This window comes from Heptranchias perlo, chromosome 8, assembly GCF_035084215.1.
Source record: "Heptranchias perlo isolate sHepPer1 chromosome 8, sHepPer1.hap1, whole genome shotgun sequence".
NCBI classification, from domain to species: domain Eukaryota; kingdom Metazoa; phylum Chordata; class Chondrichthyes; order Hexanchiformes; family Hexanchidae; genus Heptranchias; species Heptranchias perlo.
Genome location: NC_090332.1, coordinates 34975471 through 34994303, shown reverse-complemented (window position 1 = coordinate 34994303; position 18833 = coordinate 34975471). Strand labels below are relative to the sequence as shown.

At 42.4% G+C, this 18833-nt stretch overlaps 1 protein-coding gene across 1 annotated transcript in view; it reads right to left on the bottom strand.

The window, feature by feature from the left end:
- marc1 (mitochondrial amidoxime reducing component 1) overlaps window positions 1-1442 on the bottom strand; it is a 58968-nt gene extending 57526 nt beyond the window's left edge. Inside the window, exon 1 of the mRNA XM_067988959.1 lies at window positions 778-1442. Within this exon, the coding sequence (XP_067845060.1) occupies window positions 778-1052 (275 nt within the window). The 5' untranslated portion in view covers window positions 1053-1442. The remainder of the gene's footprint in view (window positions 1-777) is intronic.
- Window positions 1443-18833: the final 17391 nt, after the last annotated feature.

Below are 18833 nucleotides of genomic sequence, written 5' to 3'. Positions count from 1 at the left end.
GTAAACACCATTTATTATTGTTCAATATGTATAAATGCGTAGGCTTCAAGGAGATCTTGAAACATTTGCCTGAGGAAGGAGAAAATCTCCGAAAGCTTGTGAATTTAAAATAAAATTGCTGGACTATAACTTGGTGTTGTAAAATTGTTTACAATTAGTAACTGGAGTAAAGGATATTGTTCAGCACAATAGTGATGGTGAAGATTAAAACACACCTTCAGTGAAACCTCACAGGTACCTTGCAACAAGAGTAACACGAATCGCTGTGAACACCTAAAATTAAAATACTGTACACAATGAGTGAAATATTGCAAAGAATCAGTTTTTAGTTAAGTTCTAAAAATAAAAATGTATTTTGTTCCAAATCAAAAGCCTTCCAAATTATCTTATTAATACTCGTATTTTGTGCTCAAATGTTTCCCCGGGTGTGTGTTTAAACATATTGTAGCCAATATTATACTAACAGAAGAATAAATCTTTATGAAACATCTAACAACAGTATTATTATTTTTAAAAACACTGTTACAGATGCGACTATTGCACTTTTTTGAAGATGCTAAATTATGGCAGCAGACAGGAAAATGAGTACGTTGCAACTTTTGACAGCAGACAACCATGCTTTGTGAAAATGAGCATGATGCCAAACTCAGCAAAAGAGTCCGATGGAGTTTTTAAGCACGGTTTCTTAAGAGAAAGAATCAAAACAGAAAACGGAGAATAATTCAACTTCCAATTTTTTTTTAAAAAAAAGAGGACCGAATAAAGTCTTTGGAATACCTGTCCCTCAGCGGGCCCTTCTTCATTCCCAAATCCACAACCTCCACCTCGGTCAGGGCAATCCCTTTGCATGATTTGACGGGGTAAATAAAGAGTCTGGAGACTTCGGCCACTTTGACCAGCTCGGGGTCGGAATGGCCTCGTCGGAAGGCGTGCAAGAAACGGCTGGCCCCGACCGCCGCCAGTCCCAGCCCGGCTACTCCGAGCCCCGCAGCCAACACCAGCATCGTGCGCTTTGGGGTCAGCAGCCCCCGCGCCTCCGCAAAGCGATCCATCGCCAGCAAAAACGGCGTGAGGTCAAGTCAGGGTAGTGGGCTCCCCTGAGCAGCTCTTCTCCCGCCTTCGCAGCCCTTCCTCAGCCTGGTCGACGTCGCTATTCCAGAGCGTCCCGCGAAACTCAACAGCGCGGTGAGAAGGATCGACTTTTAAAGCCGACCGATAGCTTTATTTAGGAAAAGGGGCGGTGGTTTCTAAGGATTAGAGTTCCAGTGGCCGTTTGTTTTTCTTTCTTCTGATACATGCATTACACTGACCCAAGGTTGATCTTATAGTTTGCACCCGAACTATTGTCATTCCTCAACCCAGATGAAACATTAAACAATTGTGCGGTTTTGTTTGGAGTAAAATCCTCTTAATGGGATCCGAATCCAATGCCCCCAAGAGCAAAGGTCCAAATTTTAAACTAGTTACCGGGAACGCTTTGGGCAACGAAGTTTCAGTAAATCTCATGGAAAAGTTCTTATAAACATATGACGCAATCTTGTCTTGCAAACATTCGTCATGCAAAAATGTTATTGTATCATTTGCATGTAAACATTGGGAAAATCCTGAGGTTTTCAGGTCACTAGCCGGCCACATACCGGAAGGATGTAGCAGTTCCCACAAATGGGTTTCTGAGCCGTTTCACAGACTAACAGGCCGCCTGCAACTTTTGCGGCCTGGATGAATGCGTGTCCCATGTTTATATGGAGTGTGAGAGGTTGCAGCCCCTGTTCCGTTATTTGAAGGGGCTGCTCCTCAACTTCTGGCTCCACTTCAGTCCCACGCTCCCGATTTTTGGCCACCCGTTGCGGACGGGGGCGGGCAAGTTGAAAAACCTCTTCATGGGTCAGCTCCTGGGTCTGGCCAAGGGTCCAGGTTGGACCCGGCCCGTGGGGATGGTCGCTCTGGCTGCCTGCCTCTCTTCCGCGGTGTACGCTTGAAGCCTTCTGCGACTGGAGTGCTGAGTAGACACGGGTGGAAACATTAAGTTTCCTTTGGTTTTTTATGATTTGGGTTTTATTGGTTGTGCCTCTCTAAAAAGGGGGCACTTTTGTTACATTTTTTTGGGTCGATGATACTGGGGCAACCTAGTGTTGTCTCATTGATTTTTAAGAAAAGGCATACTGGAAGAATCGAAGGCTCTGCCAAGACTAAACCTGTTTAAAAGAACAACTTGTGTCTGTCATATAGTTTGTAGGGCATAGCCTGACCAGTCTTTAACCTGTTTGCTCCCCCTGGTCACAGATTTTCCTTATTTCTAATCAGAGGGATCAAGTTATATCTTCTGGTAAATATGGGAAGAAGTAGTATCGGCTTTAGCCCACTAGGCTAAGTAGTAATAGTGTGGAGGGGAGGAGCCCAATCCTTAGCCTCTGCCCATGGCCTCTCATGACCCCTTCAACCTCCCCCAATACCCCTTCGCCCCCACCTCACCGCCCCTTCACCTCACACCTCACCTCCCCTTCACCCCCAAAAGTCGAACGCTGGTGCTGGGAAGAATTAATTTCAGACAATTTGGGCAGCAATCTCCTAGAAAAGATGGTCCCACACTAGGAAGAATAGGTATTGGTTGTAATATAATAGCAATTAGATTGATCATTTAAGGGGTAACTCCGTAATTCCCATGCTTCCAGTGGGAATCAGTGTTCACAGGGAGCACATTTCATCAAATCATAGGCTGCATACTTCCAATTTACTGAAATTAACCCCCACCAAGCACCAAATCCAAGTGGGAGCTTCGGATCACGGGGAGGCACCATTTTAAAGTTAAAATAAACTCTGCTATACCACCATTTATATTTTAATGATTGAAAAACTATCTTTTTGCCAGCTGTTTTCAATCATTAAAAATCACACTGGCAGCAGAGGCCATGCATGAAGATGTGTTTTCCCCAACTTTATAATGACCTAAACAAGCAGTGAAAATATGGCTTCTACTTGAATTGCTGTGAAATTGGAAGCCACATTCCATCCTTCAGTGCAGCACAAAAATGACACTAATATGTATGTTTTCTCTCTTTGCCTCAGTTTTTGTTTTATTGTTCTCTCTTCACAGCTTGCCTCACTCAGATTTGGAGATTCCACTTTCTCTTACATTCTTTCTCCAGCGAGTAAAACCAGTGAAGGCTCTAGAAACAGGGCTATCAGTCATGCAGTGATGCTGGAACACACCTGCTGCGTAGCATTCTTTCCCTTTTCTTGCTGTAAAGCTAGAGAAAGCAAAAGAAATACCAAAAATTGCATGCAGAGTTTATTCTAAGCATCACAATCTCATCTCTCAGTATAAATACTACCAATGCATCTTGCAAGACATTTTACGATGGCAACACCAGCCTTCTAGAACCAATTAAGAGCAATGTAACATAATTACAATTCATACAAATCCCTTTGCATATAGTATTTCATTATCAACAACAACAATCTCTTCCTTTTTACATACTTGTAGAAGCTCTTACAATCTGTTTTTACAATGTGGGAAAATGTGACGAAAATATCACCTGACGAAGGAGATAATCTCCGAAAGCTTGTGATTTTCAAATAAAACTGTTGGACTATAACCTGGTGTTGTAAGATTCCTTACACTTTTTCAGGAGGAAGAGAAAAGCAGTATATTATTTAAATGGAGAGAAATTACAGAATTCTGAGGTACAGAGGGATCTGGGTGTCCTAGTACATGAATCACAAAAAGTTATTATGCGGGTACAGCAAGTGATTAGGAAGGCAAATGGAATGTTGTCATTTATTGCAAGGGGAATGAAATATAAAAGTAGAGATGTTTTGCTACAGTTGTACAGGGCATTAGTGAGACCACATCTAGAATACCGTGTGCAGTTTTGGGCTCCTTATTTAAGAAAGGACGTAATTGCTTTGGAGGTGGTTCAGAGAAGGTTCATTCGACTGATTCCTGGGATGAAGGGGTTATCTTATGAGGAAAGGTTGGACAAGTTGGGCCTGTGTACACTGGAGTTTAGAAGAATGAGAGGTGATCTTATTGAAACATATAAGATCCCGAGGGGACTAGAAGGGATGTTTTCCCTTGTGGGAGAGACTAGAACTAGAGGCCACAGTTTAAAAATAAGGGGTCTCCCATTTAAGACAGAGATGTGGAGAATTTTTTTCTCTCAAAGGGTTGTGAGTCTGTGGAACTCCCTTCCCCAGAGAATGGTGGATGCAGAGTCACTGAATATTTTTAAGGTTGAGTTAGATAGATTCCTGATTAACAAAGGAGTCAAAGGTTATAGTAGGTAGATGGGAAAGTAGGGTTGAGGTCACAATCAGATCAGCCATGATCTTATCAAATGGCAGAGCAAGCTCGAGGGGCCGAATGGCCTACTCCTGCTCTTAGTTCGTATGTTCGGATGTTATATTTCTTGTTAGTTTACTCTCAATTTTATCCCTCTTTATCAATTCCTTGGTCATCCCATGCTGATTTCTAAAGCTCTCCCAATCCTCAGGCCTACTATACTTTTTGGCAACATTGTAAAGGAGGAGAGCGAGGTAGAGAGGCGGAGAGGTTTAGGGAGGGAATTCTTGAGCTTAGGGCCTAGGCAGCTGAAGGCAAGGCCACCAATGGTGGAGCGATTAAAATCGTGGATGCGCAAGAGGCAAGAATTGGAGGAGCATAGAGATCTCGGAGGGTTGTAAGGCTGGAGGAGGTTACAGAGATAGGGAGAGGTGAGGCCATGGAGGGATTTGAAAACAAGGATGAGAATCATCAAAAGTGGCATTGAAATTCCTCCTGTTAAAAATTTTAGAAAAAGTCAGTATGACAACAAACTAAAATTCATATTTTGTACTCAGGCCAACTTTTTAGGTAAAATTATCAACAGAAAGAATTTCAATCCATTTTGTATTATCTTCATTCATATTGTTACATTGTAAATTAAGAGTAATACATATTGGATAGCATAGCTGTTAGTGAACAAAGTTGTTATTCAAACTGAGGACATTATAAACCAAGAGAGTGAAGTTCCAGTCAATCATTTTATGAATGTTGGCAGATCTAAGATCAAAGCGTTAAATTCACTGCCAGTTATTTATATAGACTAATTAGGGTGGAAATTCAATTCAATTATGCCCCATAAATGGGCATAAGCAGAGTGTACTCCACCAGAAGTATGGGCAGAGGTAACCCACACTGAATTTCTGCACACAATGTACATGTTGTGCATTTCTGGGATGGGGAGGACAGTAACAGGGCTGTGCCACGTGTGACATAGCTGTGTCACATAGTGTGACAGAGTTGAGCTACCTGCTGCAAGCAAATCAGCAGCCAAAGCCCAGGGCACATACTGTACTACCAGTGGTTGTGAAGGATATTTCAGCTTGGATATTATGCTTCAGGTTTATTCCAGGCAGCCATAGGGGACATCAACAATATCAGCCAATTTGCAGTGCACAGGGGTATCAACAGGTAACTGATGGATTGTTTGCCAGAGCTAGCAAGTTTATCACTTTTCCTATGCACAACCAGTAACATCATGAGAGGACACTGCATTTTTCCAAATTTTGTATGATTTCCTCAAGTCCAGGGTTACTAGAACCCATGTAGCCCAGTGTGCCCTCATACACAATAACTTACATTCATGAACATTTTAAACAATACCACAGGTAATGGTATAGATTATTATTAAAAATACTGAGTTATTAAAGCATAATATTCCAATAGTGCTATTTTCCAGTGATTGTGCCATGTCTTTCAATGTGAATATCATCATGCACGGAATGGGTGGATGATCCTATCTTTTGTGGCACTTGGCACCTGCAGCAAAATTCTCAGTCTAAAAATATGGATGTGGAGATAGTCAAGGACATTCAGCCACCGACCTTTGGGTAAGCGTACTCCAAGGCGGCCTTCGAGACACACGACAACGCAAAATCGTCGAGCAGAAATTGATAGCCAAGTTCCGCACCCATGAGGACGGCCTCAACCGGGATCTTGGGTTCATGTCACGCTACACGTAACCCCACCAGCGAACAAATGTTATCTGTTTTTAATATAACGGGTCATTTGCTGTCTTTCTCTTCCTTCCGGATGTTTCTATGTTTCTGCCTCTCTCTCTGTTTTTTTTTGGTTGTTTGTATATTCGGTGGCCTTGTAGGTAACACCTCTCTGTTTGCACACTGTAATTGCCTTGGCAACGGGCAGTTGGAAAGACTATCTGTAATCACCAGGTATTGTTCTGTGATTTATAAATGCGAAGGGTTCGAGGATTTCATTTCCACATTCACCTGAGGAAGGAGGAAGCCTCCGAAAGCTTGTGAATTTCAAATAAAATTGTTGGACTATACCTTGGTGTTGTAAAATTGTTTAAAAATATGGATACATGAGGGTAGTTTTACATGAGGGCAGTTTTACATGAGGGCAGTTTCAAGATAATAGTATTATTAAATGTCTCAAACGATCCTGATGGGAGAAGATTTGCCCTGGTTACTATTTCTTAGCAACTTTGCAAACACAATGGAAAGATTTCCTCTGATTGTTGTTTCTAGCAAAATAATTAATGCATTTTTTTAAAGATAGTGACTAAGTGAAACCTTTCAACTGTGTTAACACATAGCAAACAGAGCATATCTTTCTCTGACAAGATTACTGCTTTAGAATCGATTAAATTTTAATGTCTTTTCTAACCTTCTTACTCTGGTTATTTTGGTTCTCATGGGAAATCCTAACTTACCATACCTTCAAGAGTGCCTCTTCTTGCCTTGAGATCTGGGTAAGATTTCAATAATGTGCTTCAGAAACAAACAGCAAACCATGTCTGGTAATAGCTTTCAGCTACTGGTCTTATCCTGTTCCTTCATAAATATCTTACTCCAGTTTTTGAATGCAGTAGAGCATCACATCGGAAGTAGCTTTATATTAAAAATATCAAGCAAATTTATTTTACAAAAAGATAAACATTCTGTAATCCTAAATCACACCAAGTCCCATTCACCCATCACCCCTGTGCTTGCTGACTTATTTTGCCTCACAGTCCATCATCGCCTCGATTTTTAAAATTCTCATGTTCAAATCCCCCCCGTGGCCTCGCCCCTCCCTATCTCTGTAACCTCCTCCAGCCCTACAACCACCTGAGAGCTCTGCGTTCCTCCAATTCTGGTCTCTTGTGCATCCCCCACTTCCTTCGTCCCACCATTGGCGGCCATGCCTTCAGCTGTCCAGGCCCTAAGCTCTGTAATTCCGTCCCTAAACCTCTCCGCCTCTCCTCCTTTAAGACGCTCCATAAAACCTACCTCTTTGACCAAGCTTTTGGAAACCTATCCTAATGTCTCCTTCTTTGGCTCAGTGTCAAGTTTGGTTTGACTACGCAACTGTGAAGTGCCTTGGGACGTTTTACTATGTTACTACATAAATGCAAGTTGTTGATGTTGAATCAATCACAAGGTATTGTTTACATTTGAATTATTCCTCTCTCCAGCCTGTAACTAACAAAATTTCCATAGGAATATAGGAATGTACAGCAACAGAAAAGACCACTGCAATCTATCTGGCTAATCTCAGTGAAACTTGCAACATTGTATTGAAAGAAACTTGGTACAGGGATGCAAACTGCAGTCATTTATGCTTATGTAGTGTGACTGTTTTTAAAGGGATAGCCACTAAATCAACATTAGGCAAAAGTATCTCATTTTAGTCACAGTGACATCCTATTGGACAGTTTTTTTGTTTCTGGAGCAGCCACTCCGAAAACTCCACGGCAGAGATACCATGGGATAGAAATTATCCCAACTGATATTAAAATAGATTGGTTAATTACATTATCAATATAGCAAACCAAATAAATTGATAACGATTTATTAACATGTTTGTTTTTAATATATCACAGTTTGATTTCAAGCGTTGTGCTTGTTGCAAGATAAACCTTTCCTTTTTCTTGAAGGTGTGAATCCCTCCATAGGTCTCAACAGTGCTTAAGAGGACAGCTGTGCATCCAGTTTAAGGCTTCCACTCTTCAGCTAACTGTTGGCAAACCAGTTGTAGCACCTCTCTTATTGCCCTGGGAGTACTGAAGAGGGATCAAACCTCAGACTGTCCGGGTCTGTACAGCAAACCTAAAGTGTTAGTAACATTTTACTAGTGACTGAAAACCTGACCAATTAAATTCAAAATTCTAATAACATTTTTCTAGTCAGTCACATTGAACTAGAGTCAGTTAGTATTAAGTCTTTAAAATGTGCAAAGGTCATCTCACACTGAAATCAGTCATGTATTAAATGATTGAAATGGGTGTGAGTGGTTCACAAGAATCTCCCTTCTCCCCTGCAAGTCAGTTATGTAATCCTTACGTACTTTCATACATTAAAATACAAAAAATGAAAATAATGGCAGTATATTTGATTATTTGCATAATTTAGGCTGACACTCTAGCACTCCAGGACAGTACTGAGGAAGTACTGCATTATTCTCAAGTGTTTCCCTTCAAATAAAAAAAATAGATTAATCAGTCATTTATTTCATTGCTGTTTGCGGAACACAGCTGTGTGCAAAATGGCTGCCACTTTCACCTACAAAACAAAGATGACTGTTCTTCAAAGCAATTCACTGTATATGAAGTATGTTTCTAAGAAATGAAATAAAGGTACCATATAATTGCAAGTTCTTCATATTGATTAATGGATTATATTGCATAGTATATTATAGTTAAACATTCATTATACATTTAATTTACATAGCTTTATCTGCACTCTGTAAGCTGATAACAGGTTTCCAAACAGCATTTGTGTATCAGTATAGGAGTTTATCATTTTGGAGCTTGTATCAGTTTATTTGCCTAAAATTGAAAACAGCTGTAATATCAACTGAAATATCCACTTGAAATGACAGAGCATATGTCCCAGTAAATACAGATCCCTGTTTCAGCATTCATTGGTAAGGCAAATGGATCACTAAAATATAACAACTGAACACAACATCTGTTTACCTTCTGCCAGAGTTCATTCACAATGTTAGCTCATACAAACAGCTGATAGTTAATTAATTGTAACAACACAGTGATCTCTGTTCATTGACTTTGTTAGGAATTCCACCATATTAACTGGGGCCAGTTTTAGGGAGACACTTAAATGGCGTTGTCTTCGGAATTTACCATCATCTCTGTAAAGATATTGAGAATATTTTCAAAGTAGAAATGTGGATGTTTATTCATTAAATAGTTCAAAAATATAATTATTTTGAAAATTCAGAGGTCTGCCTTGGCTTTTGCTTTGTTGGGCGCTAACCCACCTCCCTAAACTGGCCCTGTATTTGTCATAGACTTCCTGCTGCATATTTCACAGTTGGAAGTTATTTCATAATTGGCAGACTAGCAGACTAGAATTGAGACCAGCAGATAGTCCTTGACAGAAAAGACAACAGCAGATGTTTCGCAGCATTAATCGTTCAAAACTAGAGACTTTGCAGCCTGGGTTTTCTGAACGGGCTTTCTCGATTTCCGGAGATAAATTGGACAACCCCAATCGTAAATTTGGGCAAAGATTTGTCACACTGGATCTCTGCTTTTGTGCCCACTTCATTTGGCTCCATTTTTGAGCTGTTGCATGGAAAAAAGACAAAAATTGAGTCAGTGTGTCATGCACCCCATTTTCCATAATTTACAGTATTTTGTCTTCTTGCCCATATAAAATGTCTAGTGTTGTTAGATGCTCCAGAGAAGATGGAAGAGAATTTAAAGAGCCTAGCATCAATATTTACAGCATCAGTTTAAAGTTTATTTCTACTCATTTTTGGAGGGATTTTTGCTGTCGCCAGCTGCCATTTTCCCCTTCCCATTTCAGCTAGGGCATAATGGGTTTCCCATTAGGAATTCCCTTTTGGAAGAAGGAGAGGAGGAATGGAAACTGAGCAGGCTGGTCAGGCAGCAGCAATGGCATGTGGCACCCACCCAGCAGACTGATGCTATAAATGTTGATGCTAGGCTCTTTAAATTCTCCTCCATTTTCTCCAGAGCACACACCAGAATCTACAGAGAGAGTTGCACCTACCAGCATTTGTTAGAGGAGCAGTACCTGAAGACGCTTCACTTTACAAGGAAACTGTCACTGAGTTATACCAAATGTTGCAACCAGACCTACTGCTACCTACAGTCCTTTCTGTCATCTGTGCAGGCAACAGAGAAGGCAGTTAGTTTGCCCACATGTGCTGCCATCCTGAGAGACTGTACGCCAGTGTCCTGCATGCTGCTAGCCGACTCCTTCACCTAAACTGCCATCTGCAACACACTGTCTGTCATGGTCTTCAATGTCTGTACCAATCCTTGATGCTCTACAAACATTATTCTTTTAAAAGTAAGATCCGTGAGATCCAGATCATCAGATTATTCAACTAAGAGCTATGCAGCCTGACCTTGTAGCCAGTGACATCTTCCTCATGTGCCATTAGGAGCTATTCCTGCTCACTTAAAGTCTGTGTGACATTCCCTCTATCTCATTCTCTAACTTTCCTGGTTGGGTGTCTCTGAGCTAGTGCTTGGCAGCGATGTAGTGAGTGAAGACATGTAAAGTGCTAGCACAGTTAGATGTACTATTCTTTCTCAGGCACATTTAGAGGAGGTTACAATAATATCCTGATGAGCAACTTACAGTAGAAGAAATGACATGAGAGTTTCACAACAAGGCTTGCTGACAGTTAATGTGGGATGCAATAAGATGAGAACAGCTGGCACATGCCCACTTTCCCATCTCTGTTGCCCAGCCCGAGTGCTATGGCCTCCATTCCCAGGATTTGCACAACTTCTTCCTCATTGGGAATGGGAGATTGGAGGGATTGCTACCAGGCACAGATTTCTCTCATGCGCTATGGGCTGTCTTGTTCTTGAAAAAGAATGCAAAAAGTGAGCATTTCCTTTGGGTACCATGGTATGCAATAAAACTCAGGTGTTAGCATTCAGCCCACAATGGGATGATAACAGGCGTATGCACCAATCAATTTCATTCTGTGCAGGCTTTTTATGGGGTAGATGCACATAAGGATGTGGATGAAGGAACACTTCCAGGTAAAGACTCAGGGTGTCAAAGGCACTGTGCTGCCTCATGGACATTGCTAGTAAGCAAATGAAGCACTTTAATAACTTGTGAGGGAGAGATCATTGTAAGTGGCAGACTTAGTACAATCTATTATCGGAAGGTGTCCCTAGATCACTTTACCTTGCCTGATCTCATTAGGTAATTAAGCTTCTTTCTGCACTGCCTAGCCGTGCAAAGGATGGTGGCTAGTCAGGTACTGCTACGCTAGGCACCACCATCTTCCATTACCCCGCTGTGCAAATAAGGTCTCCCTCTTCTGCCTCACTTCCCACAACAGTGCTTCCACTGTTACATCCGTGAACCTAAAGGTTCTCTTCCCTCTTGCAGACCTGCCAGAAAGTCTTTCTTCCATGAACTTTTTTTGCTGCAGTAAAAAGAAATGTGATGATTCCTGTCCCCGTAAAATCCTGCAACAGCACACTACTTCCTGGCCTCAGCCTCCCCCGCACCCCCCCCACTTGCTCCCCCGCCCCCCCCCCCCCCACTTGCTCCCCTGCCCCCCCACCCACTTGCTCCCCGGCCCCAACAGACATACTCCCAATCAGAGGTATTTCTGGGGCCTGGAGCTCACCCAAAATATCATAATGATGCTGACCCTGGAAATTACAGCAAGATCTGTGCTCATGACATCAGGCGGGCGTAAATTGTGCTCCGTCCCACTTCTGGTCAGACTCAGCCTAATCAGAAATACATAAGTTGTTCAACATCTGAAAAAGAGAGAAATCAAAGATTTGGATATGGCCCTTTTCTAATGTTGTGATCCATGGCAACCTCATTTTAGACCCATCAGATAGGGTCAAAGGCCATTGGATTTTATTAAAGCTACCTTCATATAACAAACACTTATGTGAGCAATGTTCTATTCTATCAAAAGGAATCAGTAGTGAAGCAAAACATCAGTAGCGTTAATGCATTTGATTAAGGGAACTGGAGCAAGGATGCAAATTTCCAATTGACTACTGTAAAGAAGGAATATTTAAAACATTTTAAAATCAATGAATATTATAGTTTATGATCCTTGCCTGATGTTAGTAACATTTTGCTGGTGTGTGAAGACTCAAAGTTCTGCCTAGTCAGTTAGTTTTAAAATAGACTCAATCAATATTAACTAATTATAAGGTTCAAAGGTCAGTCTTGTAGTTAACTACTACAATGTCGGTGCATATGCTTCACAAAGATCCTCCAATATTGGAGTATGCATGTTGCATATGCTTTCAGACTCACACTTTCAGTCCATTGCATGTTGGATGTAATTGTGTTATATTTATCAGTGCTGGGGATAGAAAGTCACAAGTTTGACTTTGAATAACTACATTGATTGTTAATTTGAGTTCAACTTCTCTCTATTTGTACGTTAATGCGCATCATTGAATGGAGCTGATATGACTGACTCATGTGTTATCTTCTGTGGGTGCCTGGACTCTCCCTGTACTGTAGGGGAACTTGGGAGTTGCTGCAGTGCATCCTGTAGATAGTACACACTGCAGCTATGGTGCGTCGGTGGTGGAGTGTTGCTTTTGTCTATTACTTGACTGAGATGGTCTGTTAACACCATTCCACTGATGCTTCCTCTCTGTGTTTGCCTGTTTTTAATTCTATGTATATTACCCCCCCCACACACACTTTTTCTGATCGTATTAATTATGCCTGTTTGTCTCTTATTTTTCAATTTTGAAGAAGGGAACACACCCAAAATGTCAACTCTCTGTCCTCTCCACAGACACTAATTGACCTGCTGTGTTTCAAGATTTGTCTGTTTTTGTTTTATGAGGCATTTCCTATCTGGTTGTTATTTCGTCTAGCAGAAAAAGACATTGCTTTCTTACAATGTCATTAACAGTGTATTAATAGGCCTTTACAAGCAAATGTTTACTTTGTTCCCCTCAATTTTTTTGTTAAAATTTGCACTAATTTGTTGGATGTAGTGGAAAACTCAGAACAGGTTTAATATTGGCAGAATAAGCTGTTGCCACATATAACCAGTTTTCTGCCACTCATAACAAACTGATTCATATGAGGTAATTTTAACCCCCAAGAACGAGTGAGCTGAGGGCGGGTGGGTAGTAAAAATAGTTGATTTCTTCAGCAGGACCGCATCCCAGCTCCAACGTGCCCACTTCCGGGTTCAACCCAGGATGCGCACGCGTAACAGAAACCCGGATGTCCCATCCCCAGTTAAAGCCAGCAGGCCGATAGTTAAAGGGGCAATGTAGATAATTTAAACACTTGAGGTACTTAACTTTTTGTGGATTCTGCAACAGAAACTGATTTAATTTCTCCTGAACATGTCTCGCATAGCTTCTGAAACATGCCATTGAAATGGAGGCAAGATGCAGCTGAAGCTCATTTGGCCCTTTAAACTAGTGATTGACACATCTCAGTAATGAGTGAGGTATTATAGCAGCAGTACAACCAAAGCTACATCACCACCAGGGTGTGTCATTGAACAAGCCATAGGCATATTAAAGATGCGCTTCAGGTGCCTGGCTAGATCTGGGGGAGCCCTTCAGTACTCAACAGCAAAGGTGTCCAGAATAATCGTCGTGTGCTGCGTCCTGCACAAAATAGCTCAGCAGAGAGGGTTGCAGTTGGATGAGGTCGAATGTGCTCATCAAGTATCCGCTGCTGATGCCAACATTAAAGAAGAGAAAGAGGATGAGGACGAGATGGAGAATCACGAGAAGAAGGAAAATGAAGATGGGGAACCCATCGCCAGACCATTCGTATACATTGCTGCCTGTGATGCCAGGGATGCCCTCATATCTAACAGATTCGCATAATGAGGTGTGCAATGTGAAGAATTTGACATACTGAGGCTGCCTGGAACAGCCACTGCCAACTCCCCACCTCCCCTTGCACAAAACAGCCCTTCAACCACACATACATCCATTACACATTCCAATGAGTGTTGTCATGTCTTGGCATTCACGATGAAGCAAATGAAAGGGCGACTTCACAGACACGATGCAATAATGGCCAAGACGTGGTAGTGGTGATAATAAATAAATTTAATGAGGTATAACAAAAAAAAATATAAATGAACAACATGACATTTCATCCAACACCCTTGTGCGTACACTTGGTGAACTACAATTGCTTAACCTTTCACTTCCTTGTGCTATGTGATCTATGTGGTGCATCTCCTGTGGCTTCAGCAGAGGTAGCGAAAGGTTGCTCAAATACCTGCACTGACTGCTGAGATGCTCTCGGCCTGTGCCCTCTGGGTTTTGGAATCCTTGAGGGTCCCGCCAAAGGCTGCTTCACCTGCACCCATGCAGGGGCAGACTCAGCCATCGGAAGAGCAGGCAGCATTTCAGGTACTGGTTGAGGGGGGAGGCAATGGGTGAGAAGTGGGAGCGCTTTGAGTGGAGTCCCTGCTTCCATGTCCCCTTTCGCCATCATCCATCTCCCGGGTCAGCGCCACATCACTCCCACCACTCTGCTGGACAGCAGGTTGGTGAACAGATGTGCCACCTTGTAAGGCCACATATAAGGTATCTGTCATCCTGTTTAAGGCGGCAGATATAAGGCCGTTGTCATGCCTGCACAGGCTCAATTGAGAGCCATGCTTGAAGCTCAATGGAGGCTGCTACTCTCTCCATTGCAGACATTCTCGCACTCACCTGCGACAACAATCCAATAGCAATGGAGTTGGACTCCTCCATCCTCTCCGCTATTGTGGAGAGTGTGCGTGGCATGTTTGCCAGTACCTCGCAAAGTTGCAGCTGTACCTCTATCATTCTCATTCTCAACGATTGTCCCCAGGATTCAGCATCTGTATCCAGCTGAACAGAGCTTGGAGAGGAGCGCACCCTCTGACGCGGACTCTCCACAGCTGCCCCTGCCACCAGTGTTTGCTCGTGCTCACTTGTGAGTTGTGAATCACCAGGTGACAATCCAATTAACTGGCTAACAGGACACACCAAAATGATAGTATTTGTGCTAGTGCATGGCTGTATGTCCTGTGATGGTGCATCCTCAGAAGGAATGAGTTCCTCTGGGGAATCGCTGTCATTAATCTCCAATGATTGTTCTTGTACACATTAAGGCCCTGGAAGACAAAATAAAACATTATGAATTAGTCATGTCAAAGTTACAATCTTGGAAATCACCATACTCAGTCTTCTCATGGTGCAGTCAGTCATTGATGAAATAAAGTTATCATGTGTGTGAAAGATGTTTAAATTCTGTCAACAGGCATCTGCGAGTTCCTAGTCTATCTCCAATTGAGAGGGATGCAGATGTGTCACTAATTTTCATGGCGTCCTCATCTACATCTGTGAGCTGGACTATTTGTGGAGGGTTACCTCCAGTCCTCTCCCTCTCCCTTGCATTTTGTGCTCTCTTCTCCTCCAAGGGGCAAAAGAACAGATTTGTGAGTCACTGAAGGTCATGTATTCACCCGATGGATGCAGCGCATTGGGTGAGGATGAATATGAGACAGATGCGTTACATTGCATAAGGATTGGTGTGAGTGGCAGCGGAGGCTGGATACATGGGGAAGTGAGGAAGTGCATAGAAAGTGAAGGATGGGTGCTACTGAAACTTAAATGGGTGTGAGGGATGATGTTATGGAGTACGCTTGGCAAGGCAGAGTGAGAGGGGTGTGTTGTACACCACAGGATGTAGGTGAATCAGCAACTGTACCCACTTTTCCTGACTTGATTAGGTCATTAAACCACTTCCTGCAATCCAGCCAAGAATGGGACACCATACTCCTGCTGCTCAACTCCTCAGTTACCCCCAGCCGCACCTTCTTGGTAGCAGAACTAGGTTTCTTCCTCCCATTGGTGGGGTACATTATTTCCCTCTTGGTGCTCACTGCAACCAGCAGTAATTCACAGGAACCATCTGTGAATCTGGCTTCTGGCCTTGTTTTCTTTGAATCCATAGCTTCATTTCCTCTTTTCTCCTCCAAAATCCATTTTTGCATTGGCCCTTTAAATAGTGGACTTCAGATCGCGTCATGTGGGTGACCGTTATGCCACTGCGCAGCTTAGAGATGCAAAACATAGAAGGAAATTTTTTTGGCTTCAATTAAGTTGCGATTGCAAATTCCGACACCTCATTTCACTTCCGGGTTTCTCGTGTGAAAATCTTCCCCGCCCCCCACCCGCTCTCTTCCCGGCTCCATGCAAAAATCATGCCTTAAAATAGGGAGCATGGTTAACTGTGAAGAGACTTCAGGTGGTGAGATGTCAGATGAAGTTTAATGCAGAGAAATGCAACATGTTACATTTTGGGAGGATGAATAGGAAGAGAATATATCCACTAAATGGTAAAAGGAGTCGAGGAGCAGAGGGACTTATGGATTCAGATAGACAACTCTTTAAAAGTAGAACGACAAGTTCATAGATGTGTAAAAGAAAGTATATGGGATCCTCGATATAGAGTACAAAAGCAATGAGGTAATGTGAAACCTTTACAAATCACTGGCTGGCCTGCGGTTAGAATATTGTATCTACTTTTGGGTGCTTTACTTTAGGATAAATGTCAAGGCCATGAGGAGGGTACAGAAGAGATTCATTGTGACACCAGGGATAAGATGCTTTAGTTATGAGGAGAAAATAGAGAAACTGAGGCTCTTTTCATTAGAGCAAAAAGGTTTAAGAGGAGATCTAACAGAGGTGTTTGAAATGATATGGGGTTTTGTTAAGGTACATCAGGAAAAATTGTTTCCATTGATTAATTGGTAACTAGAGGGCATGAATTTAAGATTACCACCAAAAGAACAAAGGGGGAGATTAAGAGAAATTTTTTTAACATGTAAGGTTGTTACAACATGGAATGCCTGATCAGAAGCAATGGTGCAAGCAGAATCCATAATTGCTTTTGTAAGGGAAGTAGATAAATATTTGAAAAAGCAAGCTTTAAACAGGTATAGGGAAAGTGCAGAGAAATGAGACTAAGTGGATTGTTCTTTCAGAGAGCAATCACAAGCATGATGGACTGAAAGGCCTTTTTCTGAGCTGTAAAATTCTATGATTCTATACCGCAAGCACCACTGTATCATGGGGCCATACAGCCCCTCGAGGCTCTAGTTACCAATTTATCAATGGAAATAATTTTTCCTGATGTATCTTAACAAAACCCCATATAATTTCAAACACTTCTGTACACTACTATTTGACAATGTGTTGAAACCTAAGAACTACAGCAACTTTAAAGAAAGGCCCAAACAGTGCTATCAAGCAGCACCTACTCACCAATAACTTGTTCACCAATTCTTGCTTTGTGTTCCACCAGGACTACTCGGCTCCAGACCTCATCAGGGCCTTGGTCCAAACATGCACACAGAACCTGAATTCCAAAGGAGAAGTGAGAGTGACTGCTTTTGCCATCAAGGCAGCATTCGACCAAGTGTGGCACCAAGGAACCCTAGTAAAACTGATGTCAGTGGGGATCTGGCAGAAAACTTCCAGAAGCTGGACATAAGAACATAAGAAATAGGAGCAGGTATAGGCCATATAGCCTCTCGAGTCTGCTCTGCCATTCAATAAGATTGTGGCTGATCTTCAACCTCAACTCCACTTTCCTGCCCGATCACTATATCCCTTGATTCCCCTAGAATCCAAAAATCTATCTATCTCAGCCTTGAACATATTCAACGACTCAGCATCCGCAGCCCTCTAGGGTAGAGAATTCCAAAGATTCGCAATCCTATGCGTGAAGAAATTCCTCCTCATCTGCCTTAAATGGCCGACCTCTTATCCTGAGACTTTGCACCCTAGTTCTAGACTCTCCAGCTATGGGAAACAACCTCTCACTATCTACCCTGTCAAGCCCCCTCAGAATCTTATATGTTTCAATTAGATTATTTCTCATTCTTCAAAACTCCAGAGAGTATAGGCCCATTCTGCTCAATCTCTCCTCTTAGGACAACCCTCTCATTCCAGGAATCAATCTAGTGAACCTACATTGCACCGCCTCTAAGGCAAGTATATCTTTCCTTAGATAAGGAGACCAAAATTGTACACAATACTCCAGGTGAGGTCTCACCAAAGCCCCGTACAATTGTAGTAAGACTTCCTTACTCTTGTACTCCAACCGCCTTGCAATAAAGGCCAACATGCCATTTGCCTTCCTTATTGCTTAAATCATATCTAGCACAAATGAAGATGCTTGTGGTTGTTGGAGGCCAATCATCTCAGCGCCAGGACATCGCTGCAGGAGTTCCTTAGGGCAGAGTCTTATGCCTGACTATCTTCAGCTGCTTCGTCTATGACGTTTCCTCCATCATAAGGTCAGAAGTGGGGCTGTTTGCTGATGATTGCACAGTGTTCAGCTCCATTGGCAATTCCTCAGACAATTAAGCAGTCCATGCCCACATACAGAAAAACCTGGACAACATCCAGGCTTGGGCTGATAAGTGGCAAGTAACATTCATGCCAAGCAAGCACCAGGCAAAGACCATCTCCAATATCAAGGGGAGGTGGTTAGAGAGAGCATAACCATCTCCCCTTGATACTCCATGGCATTGCCATTGCTGAGTCCCTGACCATCAACATCCTGGGGGTCACCATTGACCAGAAACTCAACTAGAACAGTCACTTAAATGCTGTGGCTACTAAAGCAGGTCAGAGACATTGGTATTCTGCAGCGAGTGGCTCACCTCCTGATTCCCCAAATCCTCACCACCACCTACAAGGCACTAGTCAGGAGTGTGATGCAAAACTGTCCACTTGTCTGGATGGGTGCATGTGCAACAACACTCAAGAAGCTCGACACCATCCAAAATAAATCAATCCGCTTGATTGGCACCCCATCCA